The sequence below is a fragment of the Aulonocara stuartgranti genome (assembly GCF_965226115.1).
Source record: "Aulonocara stuartgranti genome assembly, chromosome: 17".
Lineage (NCBI taxonomy): Eukaryota > Metazoa > Chordata > Actinopteri > Cichliformes > Cichlidae > Aulonocara > Aulonocara stuartgranti.
The window spans coordinates 28225412-28251520 of record NC_138953.1 but is presented as its reverse complement, the minus strand read 5'-3'; the positions used below and the strand labels follow the sequence as shown (position 1 = coordinate 28251520).

At 41.0% G+C, this 26109-nt stretch overlaps 1 protein-coding gene across 1 annotated transcript in view; it reads left to right on the top strand.

Annotated features, from left to right (window-relative positions):
• Positions 1-15712, top strand: part of snd1 (staphylococcal nuclease and tudor domain containing 1) — a 174855-nt gene extending 159143 nt beyond the window's left edge. The window contains exons 22-24 of the mRNA XM_082510494.1: positions 898-1101; positions 11975-12019; positions 14678-15712. Of these exons, the coding sequence (XP_082366620.1) occupies positions 898-1101; positions 11975-12019; positions 14678-14743 (315 nt within the window). The 3' untranslated portion in view covers positions 14744-15712. The remainder of the gene's footprint in view (positions 1-897; positions 1102-11974; positions 12020-14677) is intronic.
• Positions 15713-26109: the final 10397 nt, after the last annotated feature.

Genomic DNA, 26109 nt, shown 5'->3' with positions numbered 1-26109 from the left:
AGGGGGAGAGCGGGGACAAAAAAGGCCCTTAGTTTTGTGCCTAGAACAAGCTTCCCTGCTCACACACACGCACACACTCACACACACGCACATAACCCAAGGGCGGCTAGTTCGAAGGGGGTTGCCATGGAGACAAGACCAGGGCGAGAAAGAAGGGAAGCGAAGAGATGGATGGAGTAGGGGAGAGATGGATGATAGCCAGGGACTGATTTTTGTTTCTAAGTGTCTTCTTGCCTTTGAAGTTGTGGCTCCTTTTTTTTTTTTTTTTTTTTTTTTCCCTCCCCCCACCCCGATTGCTGGAGGACGTGAGGTCAGGATTGATCTGCAGCTGTTCCACCTCCTTCTCTACCATATGTTCAAACAAATGCTGGCCTTTCACATTTGAGAAGGTTAGGAATTAGAAGAGGTAACTACCTGAGGAATAAGAAGAAAGGAGAAGACGACTGATCTAGATGAGGAGAAGGTTCAATAGGAGTCTAACCGTAGATGCTTCAGACAGACTAAAGCCTCTTCAGCTGGTTGAGTAGATAACTGTCATTTGTATAACTGACATGAATGAGGTGGTGTTATTATTGTCCAGTAGGGTTTTTCCCCCCCATTTACCAGTGTTTGTTTCCAACAGAATGATGTTACAGTTTGGCTGGTGCACATCTACACTGCTTCAATCAGTCTCTAGATTGCATTTGTGAGCTATCAGTAGTGATAACCTACTTAATTATCTCTTTCATCTTTTTTTCTTTTATTTTCTCTGTCCCCTCTTATTCATTTCTTCTATTATCAACTCAATTTTCATTTTTTCACTCTTTAATCCAACATCCATTTCTACCCAATTGTTTCCCTCTTGCACCACCTTCCATTCCTTCCTCATCTTTTCTTAAAATCTTCTCGCTTCTTCAGGAGGACGCCCGTGCTGATGTGGTGGACTGCGTGGTGCGAGACATCCAGAACAGCCAGTGCCTGTTGAATGTGGAGTACTCGGGTGCCACCTGCCCACACGTCACAATACAGTTTGGGGACACCAAGGACGACGTGGGCCTCGGCTTGGTCAAAGAGGGCTTAGTCATGGTGGATGTCCGTAAGGAGAAGCATCTGCAGAAGATGGTAAGTGAGGAGAGGAGATGTGATGCTGGTGACGCAAGCTCTCACTGTTAGATTAAAAAAAAAAAACAAATTCCTTGTTGTTTCTGTTGTTTCCATGCTGCTTCTCTCCCTTGGTGAATTGGCTGCTGTTATGTTTAGGCAACCAGACCTATTCTCAGTCTAAGTTAATTAGTCTTCTGGTCTCAACAGGGCCATAGATGTGGTAGTCGTGTAATTACATAGCTGATATTTATAGGTAGCGTTAAGATTTATAGTACTGCTGCTTTTATCAGTTCCACTACTGTAATGTTTGGGTTGAGTTTGTGTTTTGTTTTTAGACTTTTTTTTCTTCTTGTGGAAAATAAGACATTCATGATGTGTTAAACAGAGAGAACCTGAAAGAGCTTTGTTTGAAATCAAAAAGTTAAATCCGCCTCTGTTTGTGTGCAGTGAGCTGACGCGCTGAATGATACTCTGACCTTTTCACATTTGAATTTCTGAAAATACTTCTAGCCAAATAATCAGCTGACTAATGGTTCCTTTTAATTTTAGTTACCCATATTCAATGAGGTAGGCAGTTGAAAACTGCGTTTATCCACCTGGATGTAATTCACTAGGTGTTTCAACAGGCTGCTTGTTTTGCCAGTAAAGTTTAAATGTTTGTTTCTTCCTGCTGTAAAATCCCGCAGCATGTGAAACCGAAAGCCGCCTTCACCTCTCTAAAAAAGTTAGAACCATTCAAGATTGGGAATAGCAAAAACGCATCATCATTTCTCCATGGCTGACATCTGAACCACTTTTCAATAATACAGTCTTAAATAATTTAGCCCCTGTGCCTGTTTAAAACTAGTCCTTGCTGCCCATCTTTAATTGTTTCAATGCAGTTCAACTTTGCAAACAGCGGCCGACAGTTATTCATAGTTTGTGGTTTGGGTGAGATGTGAATTGTGTGTTTTTGCTTAAGATGAATTAACAGTTATGGACTGCCTCCCAGGAAACAAGTCAGCGAGAGAAATATGATGTCACTGAATTTGGATCTCAGCAGTGTTCACTGTTGACAATAGTGCAAGTTTGTTGGACTGCAGTTTTAGATACACAGTGAATGTTTGGCGTTCTCACTGGCGAATGACCCGATTGCATATTATTTCACATTACGAGGTCTTTTGCTTCCTAGCAGTTAAGTAATCACCACGTTTTGGTGCTAGTTTGTCATGGAGAATTTCTCGATACATGAAAGCTAGTACTACACTGGAAGGCTGCAGATTTTCTAAATGTAAACACTGTGGCACAAAGGACTTAATGCTTATCTCATCTCACTTGTCAAACGCAAGTCTCGCAATACACATTAAAACACCTACACTTTGCCTCAGACGGTGGCCATTTTGTCAAACCACAAAGCATCACTCATGTGCTTTTCTCTCATTATGCTAATTCTCCTCGTAGACTCAAAGCCACTCTGTACATGAAAGATAAAGAAACATGGAGGATATTTATTCCTGCTGCAATTACTCCTTCTGCACAAGCGCAATATTAGTCACTCTTATTTATTTCAAAATTAAAGCTCACAAAGGAACAGAGTAATGTGTCCACCAGAGTGTAATCGCTCATAAATATAATCAGATTCTATATTAATCTAAATTAGAAGCTACTGGGAAGAAGAGACTTGTCAACGCAGTGTTTCAAACAATTTATTTACTCTCCCATCCTGCCTTAGTCAATAAAGCACTGTGCATCGTTGTGAGAGTGTTTTGAACTCTGACCTCCCAAGAATAGCCAGCAGCCGTAATGCAGTCTCTGGTTAATGGTCCCTTTAGACAAAGGACGGTGATTAAAACCTCCCAGCAGTTCAACTAATAGGCTTATAGACTCCACAGATTTAGGTTTTGTTGGATCAAACAGTTCCTCTTTAGTATGCAACAGCTGTGCCTCCACATGCATTTGCCTCTTCTGTGCTGGCTTCAGACAAATATTTTGATGTGGAGAAAGCCTAACAAGCAGCAGTGTTGCCAAAGTGTTTACAAGTGTGTGTTAAGTAAAGCTCTACAGCTTTCTTGTTGATAATTCCACCCATCAAGTCGGCTTCCAAGCTCAAAGCCATCTTCCACAAAACAAACTCGAGTAGGATCAGACGACCTCTGAAACATCTAAACGTGGTGAATTGTGCGTCTGAGTCACACTATATGTGGGCTTATTTGCTAGACTTCTGTTTGTTGTTCTGCTCTTTATAGCATTATTAGAAATGATGAGCATCTATCGGTTTGTTGGGTGACAGAAAATCAACAATTGATTAAATGTCTTTGGTTGGCCATTTGTTTTGTTTTTTAGCCAAAAAGAATAACGTGTTAAGTAACCAAATATTGTGGAAATGAATTGATAATTAAAATACGAATGAGTTTTAGCCTGAAAGAGAACCATTAGTTTTTATAGTTTTAATCACAAATCAAAGCTGCTCAAAGTCAAACTGTTGTACAGTTCCCATTTCCCTCTTTCTTGTAGGCTGCTCAGGATGAATGTGTTCACCTTACTTTACATTTTGCTGCAGTGAACTTTTGATGGTGACTGTTGATGGAGAGTAATTTGTGTGCAAGGTGCATTGTGGCTGGGAGATTCATGAGCTCAACTGTGCCTGCTGCTAGCACGACAACAGAAAACGTTATCTTGAAGGTGCAATAGAGCCAAAAAAATGTACTAAAGTACAACTTCTTGGTGACCTCTGGATCATTCTTCCCCTATATAGAAATTCTCCCAAAGCTCAGTAGTGTAGTATCCAAGCATTCTTGCTTTGCACTCTGTGCTCTTTTACTCCTCCCTTCTGCCTTTTCATGCAGCTAGACTATCAGCCTCCTTGTAAAAATGACTTTTGTCCTTTCTATTTGTTCCATTTTGTCTCTGTTCTTTAGTCATTATCCATGCCTGGGCATTGGAACACGGTCATTGTAATCTGTACTCTAGTGCTAAAGCATTACGTAACAGATGGGCTGTGATGTTCACTGGCACTTCAGCAACCATTAATAGTCAGTCATAAGTGCACGGAAGGTTAACACCAGTCTTTGAGGATGGCAGTGTCGCAATAGAGCAAAAGCAGGAAGGAAAATTCATCCATTTGGGTCTTTATTTCTTTTTTCAAATACCTCTCTGCCTTAAGCCCTTCTTTAGTAGATGCTCACTATGCACACCATATGGACAGCTATCACATCTGCTGTATAGCAGTGTCATGAAAAGGTATAAACATTGTGAAAGTGTAGGTGAAATGATGATCATATACCAGCTGCTTCATCTTAAATCTCTAGTTCCACTTTAAAGGAAGGCGAGAAAGAGGAAATGGGAAAATCAGATGGAAGATACTGAGCCTAATTATGATCAATAGAAAGTTCTTAATAAAGAACTTACCCACTGATGTCCTTGGAAAATAAAGCACCAATTCATATAATATGAAAATGATCCAAAGCGACAGACTAACCTGAATCAGAACAGCTGTAAATATTTTAAACTGTTAACAACTGTTAATATTCACCCTCATAACATACTGGATGTGCGTAATCAAGAGATTTTAATCTCATAGTGTAATCTGTCACATGCATATGGCATATCATGTGTAGTCCATCTGCTCATGTGTTTTTATTAAGCTTTTATATTTAGATTATCTTTGTAGCTGTCTGTTCTTGGACTCTATCACTGTTCTGACATTTTAAATTCAGCTATAGAGCTCGACATTGTGCACGCTTCTGTGGTAACAAAGAGGTGTTTGTGTACTGCTGTGCTCTGACTGTTAGGTAAATTTGGCCACAGTTCGTAGAAGAAGCCAGCTGTACATGTTTTCATCAAATTAGTGTCATTAATGAGCAGTAAAGCTGAACAGCCACGTTATGGTTGCCTTTGGTAGCAATATTTAGAGCGATGTGTCATTTGGTCTGATTGCCCCTGTTGGCAACTGCTGTCATTGAGATGAAGAAAATTTGTATCTCTTTACTTCAGTGTAAAATGGAGCATTTGTGTCATTTTCTCTGACAGTAAAAGTGTAGAGGGAAAAAGGCATCGGGATGCACGAGAAAACAATTTTCCATCCAGTTATAAACGCTTAAGAATGACAATGCTGTTCACTTTGGCAAACAAGAGATAATGAATGTTTGCCAAATGTCCTGTTGGAAGGTTCTGTGTACAAAGAAAGTGACTTTTTAAAAAAACACACATTTAGATCCTCTCTCATGCGCTAACCTGAGATTTGAACACAGACTTCAAGGCACAAGAGATATACTTAGCCAGCCTTAAATCGTCCTGGCACCATCAACTATCCACTCGCAGAAGGGCAGCTTTCCACACTGGTGCCCACTTAACAGACTTCTGTTTCTTTTTTCACCCTTTTTATTGTCTTTCTCAACTCACTGTTCACCTTATCTTTTTAGTTTTTTCCACTCCATCCCTTCTTTCTTGTTCCACACCTACGCAGTCCATTCCTCTGAATTCTTGTATATACCAGTGCCTCATTTCTGATTGTCATATTTCTCCCCATGTGTTCTGTTTTCAACTTTTAGTATATTTATGTTATCCTGGGCCCGAGCCATGTCATTTAGATGTCAATGGCGAGGTGCCTCATTTGGCTTTTGCTGATGTGCTGATTTGCATTTCGTCTTTCAGTGCTGTGTCATGATGAGCAAGAATCCCCGGGAATTATAGTGGAGAAGAGCTCAGATCAAACCTGCTGGTGGCCTCATAATGAGCTGTGATTCAAAATGCAGTTATGTGCAATTATTTGCAACTTACCTCAGATGTTTCTGTCCTTCAAACCCACACAAGGTTGATAATAATGCCCACAAGTTGCATGACAGATATATTATTTTCTTTCTACCTGATTGGGCGCACAAGTAATAAGTGCCTGGAGCAGATATTTTTAGCTACTGCACAGAACTTCACACTCGCACTTAATATTTCTTTATCCAAGTTGTAATGAGCCTGTCATGGCAGCTCAAGTGGAAGATGTCTGTGTGGTTAGGAGCGCTGTCGTTTGTGCTCTGCTGCTTTTCACCAGTGTTTTCTGTCAGCAGCTGCCAACAAATATGACTGATTCAAACTGTGGCGGGCCACGGTGCCGACTGTCTCACTCGGTCACCTCATCTAACCGAAGTCTGTGCTGGCCCCCAAAGTTCATTAGTGTTACAAGCTAATAATCTCCAGTTTACTAATTACAACTCAATTACAAATACGGAAGCGTCTGCCTTCACCACCATAATTATTATCAATCACCAACAGCCAAGCTGGAGTATCGACTTCGCTTCCACCTTGTTCCCCACAGAAAGGATTAAGATACCTTAACCTAATGTATATAAAGATGGAGAGAAGATCTTTACCTAAATGTTTTCGTGAGTGTGTCGGCAGAAGGTGGACTGTGGGGGAAACAGCTGTGAGGTGGCCTATTCAAAGTGAAAGCTATAATTACCAGGAACCCCTCAGGAAATATGGTTTTATTTTTTGCCTTTTATCTTCTTGCTCTGTATTCTTGCCGTATTCACACTGATGCTTTGCTTTTACCGTATGAATTTTGAGCAGCTGACTTTATAGTTGTGAAAAGCTTTGATGGCCCAGAAGAGACGCCTGTAAGCGGAAGCTCACATGATGTGAGGTTTGTTTATTCAGACTTTTTTTTTTCCCTTTTCCTTACACAAAGGGCCTCTTGGGTAGTGTAGTTTTCTTACAACTTGCTATAGTCCCCAGTGTTAGCTAGTAGGACAGAATAATTGTGTTAATGGAGTTTGAAAATGTAGATAAAGAGGGAGCCGAATGTGGGGAAATCAGGAAAGAGGGTCACACGTGCAGAGGGCTGCCTCCAGGGATCGCCTCTTCCATTTATCAAACCACGATTGCCCCTTTAGTCTCCAGTCAAGGGTCTCATGTGGTGAGCACCTCTGCTGCCATGCTGTTAAGGCACTGCTTTGGACATTGAAGATATGCCTCCTGGGAGTGTTGTTGCCTCTGTAGAGTAGGTTCTTTGTAACAAATTGAGGCCTGGTGGGCAAACCACGTTTCATGTAACACTGTTCCCCAAGAACAGGAGTCACATATGTAGCTGTCCCTCATGTATTTGACATGGAGGAAAGGAGGAAAACAATAGTAAAACACACAAGTGCAAACCTGGGTGATGAATACCAAAGATAAATAGTAATGTAGTAAAATTTGTGTTTGTGAAATTGTAATAAAAATGCCAATAAGATTAAACGAAGAATAACAAAAAATAGCAGGTTGGAGTTTGTGTGGCCGAGTACAGAAAGTAGGTACCCCACAGTGTATCAGATTTCCGCCGCCTCCGCCCCCAACCCAAAAAGTCGTCACCGTGTCATTTATAAATGGCTTTTAGCCATATCCAGTCCACCAGTTGACTGATTTTTCAGGTTGATGCCCTCGCTTTTCAACCCCCAACGCCTGTCACAGCCCATCAAGAGCCTCTTCATCCCCCCAAAACCCACAGGGCACACATAAACACCCCCCCACTGAGTGTCACGGGTGTGTTACAGCATAACCGCGCTCCACCAATGGCTCAATACCTAATTTACAAGTAGAGTTAGAGATGGGGCCTTTTAATGGACATTTTCTGCTCCCCGTTATTGACTGCATACACACTAGCATGCACTTTCCTCCCCTGCTGGCACTGCTCTGAGGGTCTTTTTTTTTTGTACATGTCCTAACTGACACGCGCCACTTCACAGATGCCATTCCTTCTGCAGATGTGTGTACACACACACACACACACACACACACACTGTTACGCGCCATCCTCCCTCCTAAGACCCCGGGGTGAGTACAGGAGGGGAGCAGAGGCACCAGGCTGTTTTAATTTATTCTGTTTTGTGATATGACCTTGCTGGGAAAAATAAAATGGTACTGGAGAAGAGCAAAATGTTCTTGCACAACTTTTATGAGAGTAAATTTGCACGTTAGGGTGAGATGCAGTGGTGTTATTGCATATTTACAAGAGCAGTTCCTTCCAGAACATCTGGGAGAGCACTAGACACTGTTTGCATTTGCATTTGTTGTATGTGCTGGGGGTACACGAATGTGTCCTCTTTAACTCCACGAACCTACGCTGGTGGGCTTGTCATGCCACGTTCCCAACAAAGCATCTGATCTCATCCGACAGCCATGCTGGGGGGACCAGCATGTAACAGGACGTAGTCTTAGTTTGCAGCAGACAGGGGCAATGACACTCATGCACTCGATGGAAAGGAAAGCGGTGTGCTGTGATTTCTAACACGAGATAAAACGATGGGTCATCGCAAAATGGAGTTTTGCTAATTTCATTTTATCTCGATTATCAGGTTTTAATAAGTGTTGCAGGCCAACAAGGGTAGTCTGGTAGCTCATTATTTGGCACTGTTGCCTCATAGCATGAGGGACCTAAGTTAAATACCCAGCTGGGTTATGTCTACTTCAGAAGCTTCAATTTCTCCTGCTTAGTTAATGCCAGGGCATTCACGGAAAAGACAGGATTTGAATCTGAAGAGTTTCACTTTGTGGGCAAAATAAACAAATAAGCCAAAAAAAATAGTTAATTGTAAGCGTTTGATCATTTGTGCAGCCCTAGTAGAAAGTAAAGAAAGGATTAGGAGAAATAAAAGCCACACACAAAAAATTAGTTGCCAGACATTGTAGATCTACTTTGTTTTACATCCATTATTAAGAAAATAAATAAAAAATCTGATTCAGTGTCTTTCTATCTTGTCTTTACATAAGCACCACTGTATTCCTTCAGTCCTGACACATGACAAACCTTCAAGGAGTCCCTCCCTTGTTAGCTATGCGTGGACATGTTGATTGAAAGATGTCTCATAGGACAGTCCATTGCTTAACAGAGCATTCTCAACTGGAAACACCCTGAGCTGCGGACATGAAAGCTATTATTTTCTGGAAGAAGCTCTGACGACGATTCGTCTGCTGCAGAGTTTTTTGTTTGCAGTGTAGTCAAAAGGAGGCTGTGATGGCAGGCGGGGGGGACATGAAACAAGACGAAATAAGGATTGATAGAGTGGGATGAAAAAAAACGAGCAAAGCAGCAACAAAGAAATAGTGACAAAAGGCTGTTAGTGGCAGTTTTTATGTTGGAGTTTGACTGCATGTGTCTGAGAGGCTGTGCGCCTGATCATCATTGCTGCTAATGAGAAAAGTGCAACATGCACAGAGGACACGCCTCATTGTTCCCTTTCCACTCGGGTGGTTTTTAAGTCCTGTGACATCCCATATCGTCAGCGAGGACCACGTGAACACAACCGGGCACCGAAACGTCGATTAGTCACTTGTTTTTCATACACACGCCATCCAAAAATCTGACTAAATCTGGTTTTACTTTAGCATTTTCACGTGCTGTGAAATTCAAAGTCGACGCAGCTCACCTACGCACCAGACGTGCACAACCTGTCACAAAAGTGCCGCGTTAGCGCTCGCTCCGATCCACCACTTTCACACCGCATTTAGCAGAACACCACCTGGGCATGGCATGCTGGCCAGTGCGGGGAAATGCACGGTCTCCCTCCCTCGCTGCCTCTCTCACTCTCGCAGATTCACAGCCAGTCAGATACACAGATTAGTGCCAAACCGCCAGACCGACACCACCTGTCGTTCATCTTACGAGAAGCATCACACTTACACAAAGTCTCCCACCAAGTCTTGCGTGAGAAAGTTACCTGCATACATTAACGCTGAGTCAAAACGTATTTTCAGATCCTTCCCCTTTGGTGCGAATGCGAGTATCAGATAGATGTTTTTAGTCTCAGTCTTTTACAGTAGAACTTTCTTGTTGCAAGTAATTGCAAAGAATGAAATCACATGCATTCAGGAGCACTCCCACGTACGCTGCAGCCTCCTTAGCCAACAACATATTCTCTGGTGCCAGCATCCATAGCCACTGCTCACCGTTAATGGCATCTGTCTGGCATATGGGAGCTCTGTAGGGTCATCCAGACAAGCTCACTGTCGCCCGCAGCCTTCTGCTACCTGAACCCTCTACAAACTCTGCATTTTCTTTCCTTTTCTTATTGGACTTCTTTACTTTACGTGCACATTATTTTACTTATTCTACCTCCCTGCCATCATTTCCACATTTCCCTTCCTCCTCCATCTATATGATGACACCCTTGTTTGCTATAAAGATAAATATTCCCTTTCTTTGCCTCTCCAGACGAGTTTTACATGAGCCATTGTGCCTCTCTACTGGAGCCAATAGAAAAGCTATGAAAAGAAGGATCCGGGACAGGATACGTGCAGCCGTTCGAAATCCAAAGTCTGTCATCATTTGTGTTCAGTGAAGTGAAGTGAGGGGAACAGTGAAAGATGAGGGTGAGCCAGGAAAGGCACCCTCCCGACCACTGTACAAAGAGGCCCACCATGATAATTTCAGTATGGCAGCATATCATCTGTGCATATTGTGCTGTAGTGCTCTTGACTTTGCATCTTTCACAGAATACTTAGCATTTGGATTCAGCCTCTCAGCTCTATGGAGTTTGGAAAAAGTGCAGATGGAATACATTTCCTCTAAAGTTGAGCTCTTTTTGGGGTTTGCCATTTGTCCTCACAAATGCAATTCTCTCTTTTGTGTTTATATATTGCCTAATCCACTTTGGCGCGTATGAGACCCTCTTCCCCATCATGTTAGCTTCCCCTAGCTGTCCAAGTGTTGCACTGGGAAAGACTGCTGTGAGCACTGAGAGCTCTCCTCCAAAGCCCAAATGGCATCACTGGCCTTTTGTGTCTGTGAAATATCTTCGGCTGGGTCTTCCATATGGTGACATCTGCCTGATGGGACCAAGATGCCAGATCCCAATGCCTTCCAAAAACAAAAAAAATCTCTCCTTTAGCTGGCTTTGACGGATGACTTGTGCAGCCACAGCACTTTCCTCAGCCGCTCACTTACATGTGCACGCGCTCACACAGACAGACAGGTCTGTTATCTTGGCTGTGCCATATGCAGCGCAGCTATCAAATCAACCTATGTGCACAAGCTAGCTAAGCAATTAAACTCCAGAGCCTCATCCACACTCGACTGTTTTAACATCTGGCATCCTTGTTCTAGATGTGTATGTGCCAACCAGCTCTTCTGCTCTTATAATACCCTTCAAAACATGCTGAAAAACGGAGTCTTTTATGTGGAAATACAATGACTTCTCTTTCAATTGACTTTTGATTTCTTTGTGTTCTTTCATTTAAGTTGTTTTCTTTTTACTGTCATGGTTATGTCTGCCACTATGTCAGAAAAGACAGGAATGAACAAATTCATGCATGCATCGTACAGATAGTGCTTATTCGGTAGATGTGGTGCAACCTCTTATTTGTGTTTGTGTACCTCGTGCATAATTTTATCCAATATTGTGAGTGGTGGAGGACATCTCGTTCCAGGGGTCTGTTGCTTGAGCTTTTCAAGGTCCAAACATCCACTTACACTGTACCCACCTAAGCAAACTGGCTCTCTATCCTCTATCTCTTATCTTGAGTGACTTAGCATGAAGTGATGCCACTCCCATTGGTGGATTAACTCAGTTACAGAAAGCGTTGTACTGGAACATGACGTCGGGAGCTCCGTGTGCTTCCTTTGCATGTTTGTGTGATCTGCATCGCCCGCAGTAGCATAACCACTTTGTGTCTGCGTGTTGTTTCGATCTCGTTGATCTTCAGAGAACATTGCGCTCCTTCCATCTAGTGCTGAAGGGGAGGGTGAGCGAGTACCCTTCTTTATAAAAAGTGAACTTTGTGCAAAAAAAAAAAAACAACTTGTAAATTTCCATGTATGCAGGTAAAAGAAATGTCTCAGGGGCAGAACAGGTTGAAAGGATGCATTGATTCACCTTAATCCTTTAAAATCCGACGGGTGACGCAGGGATGTGATATGCTAATGACTTGTCTCTTTCTGCCTCAGGTGACAGAGTACCTGAACAGTCAAGAATCTGCCAAGAGTGCCAGGGTAAGTCACTTCATCCCAGCCACCATCTTATTGTCTGTCGTTTTCTATTTCTTTTTCCTTTTTTTTTTTCCACTTTTCCGTCGCCTCCTCCTGTAGTTTGTCTGCCTCTTTGAGAAATCTACTGATGCCAAAACAAGAATACATTACAACACTAATTACTCTCCCTTGGAAACTATCAGAGAGAAAGTGTATCCTCTCCTCGCTGCTTTTTCTCTTTCTCAAGATGTCACACATTACATTGGCAGTCCGCATTGTCCCATATGGACTGCTGCCCACAGTCTGTGCAGGTCCGTTCTTTGAAAGTAGGGGGTGGGGATTTGTGCAAAAGAGTGCAGTGGGGATAGTGAGGAAGGAATGAATAGGATTTAGGGTCTAGCACACTGGGCTCTCATGTTGGAATGAGTCGAGTCGGAGTTTTGACATAACAATCCGCCGCAAATGTATTTATTCTGTGACCAGTAAACTGTGCGGCCAGCCAAGTGAAACTGGCAGCAAAAGATTGGAAAGGAACCCAGGAAATGTAAAAACAATAAGTGCTTTCAGACCAGAGAGTTCTAGGGACTAGTTGGTGGGGGGTTACAATTTAATGTGTAGTGCTATCTCGCGCTATGTGTAGCACAGATGGACGGGGAGGGCTGCGAGAGTCCAGCTCTCCAGACGCACTGCGAGTGCCATTGTTTACTTTCTCGTAATACTGTTTCAATTTCTTTTTCTCTATACATCGCTTCACTGTGTGTGGGGTTCCTTAGGTAGTGAGTGGAAATGGGATTTTCACTTAGAGTGAACATCATATTGAACTTCCTCCTTCACATATAAAGCCTGGAGACCATTGATGGTTCATTTCTGTGTTTTGTTGTGTTGTGTTTTTTTTCCCCCCTTACACAGCTGATGTTTAGACTTCATAACATGTCCAAATTGCCACACTTGTGTCTAGGTCAAGTGCTGTATACGCTCAAAGGTTCCTTTTCTACTGAAGTTTCTACTTCCTCCATTCCAAAAGCATCTATGTACTGATATATCATAAATATGCACAAGAAACTAGAAAGTCATTGCCTTTTTTTGGCAATAATGAACTAAAACATATTCATCCTGCTGCTTTTAAAAGTCACCAGTGCACTATATATGACTCGTTCCTCCATAAGAGTGATGCATATATATCAGCACATCAAAGATATATGTGGTTTGACGATTATTTGGACAGTTTGCACAGGCGGAGACCACCGTCACTAATCTCTGAAGCGCACTGGGTCATTTTGTTCTATAAGCAGGCCTGAAAAATTCAGAAAAGAGCTTCTATGGTTTCTCCTAGTAAGTTATTTTTAAGGATTAAAGAGTTTAAACTACATTACCCAACTTCTTCAGGAAATCTGAATCCTGATCCTTTAAAACATAAATAAATAGAAGCCACTTGAACCTCGTCTCTTGTGACAAGGGGTCGTCCCAGCGGTTAGCGCCGCACGTTTTTCAACAGATGCCCTTCCTGACACAACCGCAAAGGGGATTAGTGTCTTTAGCTTGACTTGAACCATCAACCTTTCACTTGTCAAACACGGCTCTACGGGGCCATCCTTTAAAAGAAAAATAAACTGATTTTTAGTAGCAGGACAGAGATGTGAACAATTGGACACATTTATGGTTATGGTCTTTATGTTGAGGAGTGACAAAAAAAAGACATTATGTAAAAATAATAGAGGAGTAATAAAGGTCTGTTCAGATAAGTCCTGTTGACAAGGGCTGAAACCTGGAGACTTTGACAGGATCGTACAAAAAAGAAAAAGCCTTTCACAAGAGCCCCAGGAGCATGCAATAGACACTTGGATGTCGCTTTGTTTACTCTTGTAAAGCATGATGGCTCTACATTCTAAAAGAATCAGTCCCTCCTGTGCCGCTTTAGCTACCCGGCGGTTATACAGCATGTCCAGACAATGAGTCAGTCAGAGGTGGAATTGACTGTAATCACAATCGGAGTTACTGCCATGTTTTCAGGGTGTCAGGGAGGAGCAGGAAAAAAAGGCAGCGGAGTGCGAAACGGGGAAACGGCTTCATTCATTTCATTCATCCTAATAACTACTGCTAATTAGCACAGTAATTAGGTATGAATCACAGCATTAACAGCTGAACGCGCATGCTTCTGAGAGCCATAAAAGGAGCATCCCAGACAGCAGACCTGCGCATATACACACAAACACCTCCAGACCGGACGGCTTCTACGGCTTTTAAAAAGGCAGTAACTAACTGGGTGCTGTTCCAAAGTGCGCACACTCTTTGCCAACCACGTCGCGGTAAAGCCGACATTCAGGCAAACGAGATGGTTTATGGGGCAGTGCAGGATTGTCAGTGTAATGGAATAGGAGAAGTAATAGACGTGGTGGCGTTTGAGGCACTGCGAACCTCCTGGATACGCAGGTCCGATTAAATGGTGATGATGATGATGCTGGCTCTTCGCACTGGTCTGTGAAAGCACTGAGCTCTCTCTGTGTGTTGCACTGTAGCTCTCTCTTCCCTTTAGCTTCTTTTTCTTTTTTCTTGTCCATTTAACATGCAATGTGCTGGAGAGGTTATTGGAAGTTCCATTCAAAGCAATGGGGCATTTTCACCACATTGTGCAGTTATCTGTGTCAGTATGGTCAATGAGATCTGTCTCTGTCCTCCCATCAGCTCAACATTTGGCGCTATGGAGACTTCCGTGCCGACGACGCAGACGAGTTTGGTTACAGCCGTTAAAGAAAGGAAAGATAAAAGAAGATGCACAAAAAAGAGAACAGACCATCCATTAAACACCATTCCAAAGACCAACGTGGACGGCAAGTGATGCTTTGGACAGAAGACGAACTAAACAACAAGCTCGCGACTCACTCTTCCCTCATATTTAGTATTTCAACCCTCCCATCTGGCTTTTCTTCTTCTCTTACATCTTGTCCTCCTGCTAGCCCCAGTAGCTCCATATAGAGCATGCTAGCAAAGCTATAAGAAAAAATAATTATCATGCAAGAATCACTTTCCTTTCGTCCTTTAGTTTCCCTAATCAGCGCCTGCACTATTGCCGGTCCGTTATTTGCCACACTATCCTCTCAGCAGTACCTGTGTGAATGATAATAAGTGATGCCTACGTATGTGTTTCAGCCAGTCATCGACTTTGCTCTCTGACACTCTAGCCCAAGCCCTGCTTTCCTCTTTACTCGGAAGGGAACGTCTGTTTCGCAGGAAAAAGCTCAATTTTTTTAATCTTTGTTTTTTTTAAGCAACAAATGCTTCCCTAATGAATTTCTTGTAAATGTGAGGATATGTTGAAAGGTGTATATTGCTTTGTTTTAGAAAAGTGCTGTAGGTGAAGCCACACAGACTTGAAAAGAAAAAAACAAACAAACAAAAAAAAAAAAGGATGAATTATTTTTGTCTTCAGTGTATATCTGTGTGATTATGACATTTGCAGATGTTTTTGTGGGGAGTGTTTCGTCGTTTATTCACTGTCACACTTTTATGACCAGTAAATATCGATGCCTTCACGTGGCATTTTATCATCTCTTCTTCTGTAAAGTTTACATTCTGATAACGGTAATGATCCTGTCTCTGGCAGTCTCTTCTCTTCCTGTCTCTGTATGCCATGGCAGATACAGTGTTTGAATTTGTTTCCACATAATGGACCTTTGCATTCTATTAAAAATCTGATAAATAAAAAATAAGCAAATTAAACGTGGGTTTTTGTTATGTTTTCCTCAAATAAAAATGAAAGAATGCGAAAATGCAACCTGAAACAAAGTCCTTTAGACATAAAGCTCAGGATTTCAGTTTTTTTTTATGGAGCACTTCAATGCAGATAAAAGGTTTTGTTTCCTGTAAAACACCACAATCCAGCAAAGGTCTTTCACTAAAAGCTTGACAGTTTGGGGTTTTTTAATTTCTTTTTTTAACCACAAAATTTGCAATTAGCGATGCTAATTTGTCTAAGCTTGAGCTTGTTTAACATTCACCTCCAAAATCTTTCAAATGTATCACTTCGTGCTCAGCTACTGCTAACAAACGGGCTGTAAAATCAACTGTTTTCACTTAAAAGTTTAAAGTTTATGTAAGTCGTGCAGAAGCACAGCTACTGAATTTACATGAAGTGATTTTTTTTAAAGTACAGGTTTGAAGTGTTTCCTGCCCGTTTAAAAACAAAAAACAATTCTCAAAAATAATTTTTAAACTAAAACCCTTTCGTACTGGATTGGATCCATCCCATTGGCTGAAACAAAATATATCTGTATTGGAAGAGAATTTGTAGCCTCTTTGCGACAGTCCAATTTGAAGATTTATCTACAATCAAGGCCAAAGTAATTTATTTTTTATCCTTTTAAAATGTTTTATGTTACTTTCATTATTTTTAGTCTTCTTCATTATTGAACATGGAGGGTGTTTGTCAGGGGCAGAATTTAGAAAAAGAGTTTACCCAATATGTTCCAATAAACGTCCGTCTAAGCCTCGTCAGGCATGGTGTTTTGTCAGATGTGACCAAAATTGACTAAAACCTCTAAATTGTTGTTTTACTTGAGTTAAATTAGTAGCATATCAGGGTGGTTAGCGCTGTCTGTCTCTTCACAACAAGAAAGCGCTAATAAAACTAGGTAAAAAAGAGAGAGCAGCAGCATAGCTTTGTGCTGAGAAACTGCACTACAGATGTCATGCTTGCTTTGAGAGAGTTGATGGAGAAGCAGAAAGGTGTGTTTGTGGATCTAGAGAAAGCATATGATGAGCTGCCAAGACCCAAACTGTATGAGGAAGTCCGGAGTGGCAGAGAAGTATGTGAGGGTGGTGCAGGAGATGTATGGAAGACAGAGTGGAGAAGAGATGGATGAAGTTAAGCTACAGACTGACAGATTAGGTCAGGCAGGAATGTCTGTGGATAATGATGTTTACAGGTGATATTTGACCTGCAGGGAGAAGGTGGAGGTATGCTCTGGAGAGAGAAGAAAGGTCAGAACCAAGAGAAAAAACATGCGAATGAAGACGAGACGGATATAACAGGGAAGCCACAAGTAGAGGTAGCAGTAAAATAACAGGGGCCAGCAAGATCTATGGTTTGGAGACTGTTACACTGAAAAAATGACAGGAGGGGGGGTACTTACTCATCAGTCACTAAAGTATCTGCTGGGAGTGATGAGCTCTGAGCCTAGACACTAAACTCTTAACAATATTCTGCTTCTGTTGAAAATAAATATAAAATAAAAATCAGTTCAAAGGTGAATTGTCTGAGTTAAATGGGAAATGAAGGTAACACTTGATATCTTTGCTGAGGCAGAGGTTTCTATAAAAGTAGATCCATTATATTAATTTTCAGCTCCATATAGTCTTTTTTATTTTTATTGCGGGACTCTTAACAGTGTAAGTCTTTGCCTGACTCATAGTTTTAGCTCTGGATCTTTAAGGGGACCCTGCCTTTGTGGCTTCCACAAACAGTGCAGTCATTCCACTCCCTTTTAATCCTATTGCACATAACTGTAGCTGCCATTCAGCTGGGGGCGCTTGCGAGCTAGTCTTTCATTACTAGGAGCTAAACAGCTAAAATGATTAATTACACATGCACTAATTAAATAGAAAATTACATTCCCCTTATTAAATTAACTCTGTTTCGGTAAAGAATATCAAAATAAATAAATAAAAGTGTGCTTATTAACAGTTACATGAAGTAAACGGACAAAAATTATCTAAAGGAAAAAAATACAAATATTATCATTATTATCTCTTAAATGAAAGACCAAAAAATATAAAAACACCGCTATCAATGTGCACATAATCGGGTAACAATAGTTCAGCAGTTTTAATCCAACACAAGGAAGAAAACCATTTCTTTTCATCTAAAGTTTCCACGTACGGATTAGGATGCTTAAAAGGACTTAAAACAACAGGTCTTGAGTGTAAATATGCCAACGTAATTATTTGAAACCACATTAATAAGTCAGTGAAATTGTAAAAGCATATATAAACATAGACAATTGAAATAATAGTTGGTATACCTCATGGTTGGACACCATCAGCAGCAGGTTGAACCACTCAGACACCTGTCACACGCAGAATTTCTTTTCCTTTTTCGGCGAATTCTCTGTCAATCCTGGAGGTTGTTGTGCGGTAAACTCCCTGAAATACTCATCTGACTCTTCTTTGTTTTTGATCTTTTTTCTTGAGGTTATCTTTATCGGCTTTTGCCTGCAACTTGACAAAAAATAATATAAAGGGTCTATAATACAGTGCCCATAAACATTTAATGTAGCCTGCCATATAAATAAATGCTCTACTCCACATTAAATGACTGTTAATCATAAAGCACTCATGCTTTGCCAAATCTTACATAAACCACATCATTGCCTCCTCAAATCACCATACATATGGTTTAAAGCCTATTTCCCGAAGAGCAAACCTAACAAGGATACTGCAATAATAAGAATTCAGCAGCGCTTTGCATTAGCAGGTCAGTCACCCTGACAAAATAGGTATTTAACACACTGAAAACTGTGAAGCAGACACTTGATTTCCAGTGGGCTTCGGTTTACAAGTTTTTAATGACAGCTCTGTTTGTCATTAAAAGAAGTGCATCCAGACCTGCATAAGAAAAAAACCTCATCGCTCTCTTTAAATCAACACTTTCACTGAATTTCATACGAATTTATTTTCAGGGCAGATTTTAGTGTTTAAATAACTCACAAAACAAGCGGCCACATTATTCCCAGCGCTAGAAAAAGCTTGAATCACTGTGTCATGACCTGGCTGAAAAGCCATGGAAAGGCACACAAAGGGAAGGAAAATATCTTGAGATTCTGAGTCAGTGGCGAGGCGCTGCGAGTGTGGATTAGTGACGAGCGAGATGTTGGATAGCACAAAGAAAACACAGATTAAGCAAGGGAGGGAGCTGAGGAAACACTGGGCCCAAGTGTCACCGATTGTCCTGATGGTCTGCTATTCCCACCTACTGCATCACAGAAATAGATAACATAGGCAGCACAGACAGGCAAGCAGACCATCGCTGCTGCTCAATAAAAAGCCAGTCCTTTAGTCCAAATGAAATCCCACTTGTCCGTTTCTGCAGCCAAAAACGTCACACGTTTTTAAAGAATCATGGATAAGTAGAAAAAGAAAACATCTGTGCTGATTAAATCTGTACTGGCTGAAGAGACACATTCATGATACATTTGTTTGTCGAGGTGTAGTATGAAACCTCGACTCACTGCTCATTTGCTAGCACTGGGTTGGACGGCTTTCCCCTTCATAAACGCTTTAATTCTTCATGAGACAGATTCCTGAGAGATTTTGGTTCATATTTACATGATAGAATCACACAGTTGCTGCAGATTTGTTGCATTTCCTTCCAGGACATGAATCTCCTGTTCCATCACATCCCAAAGGTGCTGTTTTCGATTGTGATCCTGTGACTGTAAGTTCAAGAAAAGTTGTTATCCTGCTGAAAGCAGTCGTTAGAACACGGGTTCTCCGTGGTCATAAAGCTGCTGGTGTAGGCTGTGGCATTTAAAAGCTGCTCACTGTGTGGTCTTCTGCTGTTTGCACTTTGACCTGTTGTGCATTCAGAGATGCTCATCTGCACGCTTTGGCTGCATTGAGCTTCAGCAGCTCATCTTTATGTATCTAAAAGAACTGAGTTGCTGCAATGTTTATATTTTGCCATCCACCAAGTAGTATTTAGTGAGGGTATGTTTTAGGTCAGGGGTCGGCAACCCTGGGCACGAAGGGTTAACTGATGGCACAACCATAGCTGGACTGGCCATTTGCCCAGTGGGCCGATGTGATTTTTTGTTTTTATGGGTCGATGTTTTTTGTTTGGGGTTTTATTTTGTAACGGTATAAACAATGAAAGGTGGTGGATTGACCAGATGCTGGCCGATGTGTAAAAATAACTCAGTTGTTTGGTGGTGGCTATGGCGGAGCTTCCACAGAGGGCAGCAGGTGGATGAGGGAAAGTGGAGGCAGGAGGAGGAGAGATCCGAGGCGGCCGCCGGTCCGAGTGTCAGGTGAACTGAACTTCAGGTAAGAAGTTATGACCTGCAGTCTATCTGGGTCAGATATAAACCAAGTTTAGGTGGAGTTTATTTTCGTTGTGCTGACTTTTTACAGTCAGTTACAATAACTCGTACTGCGTGCTAGCTAGCATGACGGAGTTTCTATACAGCTGGGTGGGTGCTATGATGTTACTGATAGTGAACTTTATTTTATTCATAAGGTTAGTTAGTAGAGTTGCCAACCGTCCCGCAAAAAACGGAATCGTCCCGCATTCAGAGAAAATATTACGCGTTTCGTATTGAGCTGAAAAGAAATAGTTTGTCCCGGACTTCAGCTAGAATGGAAAAAGACAGAAAGCTGGAGTTATTCTGCGTCTTTACACTGTCAGCTGCCTCTTCTTCTCTCATTCTCTCCCCTCCCTCTCCTGTTGCTACTTGAAACTGATCAATGATCAGCTGATCGGCTTTTCTCTCGTTTGTTTATCTCCCACTTTGCGCCAGAAAGAAGAACCCAGCGGATGTCGCGCTAAACAACAGCAGCGCATTTAAGCTTGATCAGCTGTTGTTAGAATTTATTTCATATTAATTTCTAGTATCAGCTGATGTTTGCTGGAGCCACAGCTGTAAAGCTGCTGGTCATGATATCGGTTTGGATATCCTGGTGAGAGGGAAACATGAAGATGAAACCAGGAGATGTCCTTACTGAATCATCAGAGCTGAACACGTGATGGAGAAACAGGTTTACCTTTTAGGTCACATGAATTAGTTGAAGGGAAGTTATGAACTGTTTCTGAGAGACAAATAACACCAGGATCCTTTTCAGCTGGTAACTGTGCAGGGGCAGGTCTAGCAAAATTTTGCCAGGGGGGCCAGGTAGGGCATTAACAGGGAAAGGGGGGCACAAAGAAATACTTTTCTGTCTTATTCTCATTTAAAATGTCTCGCTTTTATTAAATAATTATATGAATCTTACAACCAAAGTTTTTATCTGATGTAAAATGTATAGAAATCATACATATACCAACAAGACTGTACATCACTGTCACAACAGCGTTTGTTTTAATTGTTGTGAGGAGACCATAAATAGCATTTGCATTTTCTGTTGTACAGTTCATTTTTTTTTGTTTCAAAATAGCTGATAACTATTCGCTGACAGCTGCCAACATCTGCGAACAAATATAATTCTGTAAAGTTGTTCTATATAGTGTGTAGAGCGTTATTAAATTTATTGCTAATGCAATTATATGGCACATCATCAAAAAGGTTGCCGACCCCTGTTTTAGGTTGTGTGAGCATCTGGCTGTAACAAAAATGATGATGTCATTGCTTTACATATAGCTGCTTTACTGGCTATAAAAAACCCAAAAAGTATTAAAGCATTCTCACAAGTTAATGCAAAGAGAGGCTGAGTAATCATTGAACTGAAAATTATTATATATAAGTGTGTAACTTTGGACTCGGGGCATATGATTTACAGAGCAGATACGTATGCTGTAGCAGAAAAACAATATGCAGTTTAATTTCAGATGGCTTTTAGAATGAAAAACAACTGCGGTGGGAACAAACCGGCTTGGCTGTTTTCTTCTTGAGATTAAAAACTCTTTGAAAGAGGGCGACAATAATAGAAGTTTGCCTACTCAACATTCAAATTGTGTTTTTAAGACACACCTCCAGCCTGGAAGATATGTTTTTCAATTAGACATGGCAGCGGTACTTTTATTTTATATGGCTCTTTCTGACACACGGTTTTTACTTTACATGTAAGAACCGAAGGCGTGAATTACTATTCATGAGTAAACACTGTATTGTATCTGTTAGAAAGCGCATACACCGAAGTGTTAAACGGTTTCGAATATATGTGTGGAATTGAAAGCTGAGGCTGGTACAAATAAAAAGTGCTGCCAGCATTTCTCCCCTCTGGATGCCAGTTATAATTTCAAGGTGCTACATAGCAGTCAGCAGCCACCAAATCAAAGATGGCCCAGGCAATTTATCACTGGTGTTCATGTCCAATTACCACAAGTTGGGATGAGAAATATGCTCTAAGGGCAATTAAGAATCCTGTCTGTGCTGTGAGCTGACTCGTGGACTCGGTATGATGTCTTTGTCTTTTACATCCACGTCCTTTCTCTGTCTTTTTTTGTCACAAACTATTCATCGTCCTTTATACTTTGTCTCCCCATGTGCCTGATTGGTTTGCCTCTCAGAGCTGATGAGATAGCAACCGGGCCACGTGCTAAAGAAGAAAAGGAAAGCAAAGAAAGCGACCGTGCACGATATGAAAAGTGGTTGTCTGTTTGAGTTGTAAGTTAAGCCCTCTGATTTCATCTCCTCTCTGTTTGTAAAGCTGTCATAGTTGAAACTACGCCCAGCGGACGTAGCAGCCAGATTACAGAGAACTGTTGTCAGCAAATTGTTTGCTTAGAAATGTCGATTATACGGCGTCTTCCACAGCATCTGAGGCAGCCGAATCAGAAGTGTCTCAACACCAATTAAACCATGAAATGTTGCCTTGTTTTTGAAGGTATTTGTAAGAGAAAAGCAGGCATCACAGAGGTCCTTTCTCAATCAGGCAAATAATGTTCTTCCTGTGATCTCGCCGCGTGCGCACAACAACAGTGCCGGAAAGACACAAAAGAAATCAATGATTTGATGTGAACAAAAAGCAACAGTAGAGGAAATATGTTTTTTTTATGAACCAAAGACATGTTTTCCTCTGAGGGGTCTGAGGAGAAAATAAATCTTAATAATTCACAAAGCAGGAGAAAGAAGGAAGAAAGGAATCGAAAGCAAGCAAAGAAAGAAGAGACATGTAAAGGAAAACAACAATGGAGACAAATAGGAAGAGAGTAAGGAATTGGGGACATGATGCCAAACACATGAAATAGCTCATGCATCACCCCAATGATGGACTGCTTTACAACATTAGCTTCTTTTAAGACTCCTCTTTTAACAAGCTGGAATCTAAAATCTGAACTTCATTTGATTTCATTTAATCTTCCGAACTGTTAATTTACTGTTCATGCCACCTAATTTTATGCCTCCCCTCGCTAAAAATATTGCACTGCTTCCCTGCCTTTCCTTATCTCAGAGTAACACCCGCTCACGTCCTGCCCTCTTGTCCTCCAGTGGTCCAGTTTGGTATCCGGTATTCACCTGCTTTAGTCCCTTCAGGCTGGCAGCCATCACCGCACTGGCCAGCTCACATTCAGACAGCTCTTCGTGGATGTATTTATAATTTTAGGCATGGGATCCACTCTGTAAGGGCTTCTCCTGTCTGTCTGGCAGTTATGAATGACACTTTGTTAACACATCACACAGTGCTACACACATTGCCAAAAGGGATACTGCAGTTATTGGGAGGTAGTAGCAGTGTTAATTAGTGGTCGGTATCTAAAAGCAGCATTCATGATTTCAGGACAAGCTGTGCATAAAGGGTCAGTGAGAATTACAATGAAATGGACTAATCATCTTATTTCCGTGCCATATGGCTGTTTATATATATATATAAAAGCAAAGTTTCACAGCAAACTTTTGATGTGTGCATTCTTTCATTGTGTTTCTGTATCTTTTTGTGTATTATTGTCTCCTGCATCTACTAATTAATCTCCTTTTATGTTTCAGTGAACGTCTTCCTCTGTTTTTCGGTGACTTACCCCTCGTTTGCACCTTAAAGCTGTCCAAAAGAAAGGACGCCCTCTGTCGCTTCGAAGGTTTTACATTTAAGGACATGAAAAAAATAATCTGGTTCGCAACAGGTGTTTTTTAAATGATTTAACCCTTGTGTGGTGTTCGTATTTTTGTTACTCAGCCAGTGTTCATGGGTCTGGTGGACCCGCTAGAGTTTTGGCTTTCCAAATTAACACTATCAAACAATTTTATGTTAAATTACTCAACAGATGTTTACTTCATCCCAATTACAAGACATATGAACAGCAAACATGGTTAATTTTTTCCCTTTACCTTTGTTAGATCACATTTATGAATTAATGTGCTTCTCGTTTTTCCTTTTATATAAAATGTTATAAATAAATCAGTTATAATCAAGTGGAGTGAGTGGAAAGACACAACACATTTACACGTGAAAAAATAATTAATTGTTTAATTTTTCTTTTGAAAAAAACTGAACACGGGTCTCACAGACCCGAACACCATACAAGGGTTAAATAAAACCAGAGATGAACAACAAAACAAGACATATTACATTGTGCCATCACTTATTAATGAAAAACCAAAGCCAGAATGCAGAAGCAGTGTGTAGGTTCTTTACCCTACAATAGAAAGCGCCTTGACGCAAAAGAAGAATCAAGTCCAGTCGTGAAACAGAAAGTACACTGTTACATTTGGTGCTGTATAAATAACAAAAAACTAACAATTTGAAGTTCATCAAGGGGAAAACCATCAAGGCAGTTGGAAATCTTATCAGGAGTGGGCATTCCAGCAAATTCTCCCCAAATTCAGACCATTCATTGGTCAGAGAAAGTGCAAAAAACCCAAGAGCTACATCTCAGACTGCAGACCTCAGTTAGCATGTTAAACGTTAAAGTTCCTGACAGTATAATTAGAAAAAAAGATTTAAAAAGTATGCTTTGTTTAAAAGTGCTGGCAGGAGAAAGCATCTACCCTTTAAAAAGAGCACTGCAGCATGGCTTAGTTTTGTTGTATCTAATTAACCCACAGGAACAATGTCCTTTGAACAGATGAGACCAAAGTGGAGATGTTTGGAAATAATCCTCAGCACCACATTTGGAGAAAACCAAACACAGCATATCAGCATAAACCACTCATACCAATTGTCAAGCACAGTGCTGGAGGGGTATTAATTTGGAATTGTGTTGCAGCCACAGCATCTGGGCACCTTGCAGTCAGTGAGTTGACCAAGAACTCTTCTTCATACCAAAGCATTCTACAGTCAACAGTCTGACAGCTAAAGCGTGTCCAAAATTGGGTCATGCAACAGGAGAATTATACCAAGCACAGCAGCAAATCTACAATAGAATGGCTGAAAAAGAAAAGAATCATAGTGTTGCAATAATTCAGGCAAGGTCCAGACCTCCAGCTGGCTGAATGCATCAGAGAGCTGTGCATTAATGAATACTTGCAAATCTAAAAGAACTGTGCGAAGAACAATGTCAGAGACCGATAAAGATGAAATACAGTCTACTTTCTGTTTCACGATTTTATGCAGAAGTCTGTGAGGCTCTGGACTTGATTCTTCTTTTCTTCCAAGAAAAAATGTCGCTCTGTAGAAAACCCTCTTGACCTTTGTAGTCCAGAATTTTTTTTTCTTCACCCAAAAGTCTTGTGCTAATTTAGGGTGAATTTTACTTTGAACACCTGCTTGAATTTCGGAAATCTCACCTTGAAAGCACTCTCTGACAGATTTGCTTTTACTTTCACAGTCCCCTCAATCCTCGCACAGGCGGACAACTCTAAATGAAACTAAATGGATGTTCTCTTATCAACTCGGAGCCGCACGTGAATCGTTTCGTGCATGAATTAACTGAATTAGCTGGCCAGGAAGCGTTCAGTTGAAGAGTGTCCAATTACTTCAGAACCCTTGCAATTTGGGCACTTTGTGTTAAATGGCCAAATTGAAGTTGAGACACGGCATTTTAAAGCATCCATCATTTTATTTCATTTTGAATGTGCTGAACAAACTAAAAATAACAAACTGTTAAAAGCAGCACATTTGATCAAATGCCCACAAACAAAACATAATGCAAATTGAGTAAAGAAAAAAAACAAACAAACAACACGTTACATCAACAATAAGCTGGTTATATATCACGCATGGTTTTATATGAGGCATGAATCAGCTTTGAGAGATGTATCACAGGCACAGACCTGCATTTAGCTTTTAGTGGTTTCAGTAACAGCTACAAAGAAACCTGACTTTTAATGTGCATTAGCAGATGGTGTTGTAAAGTGACTCAGCATTTGGGCCATTTACTATACAGCTTAAAAATGATGGTGAAAAAAATAAATACATTTATGCACAATAATAAAATAAGTTGGGGAGATGTGGGGCAATTCATCACAAGTTTGCTGTTTTGTATTAGGAGTTCAAAAATACTAGCATTTCACTGTGTCATGCAGTCAAGT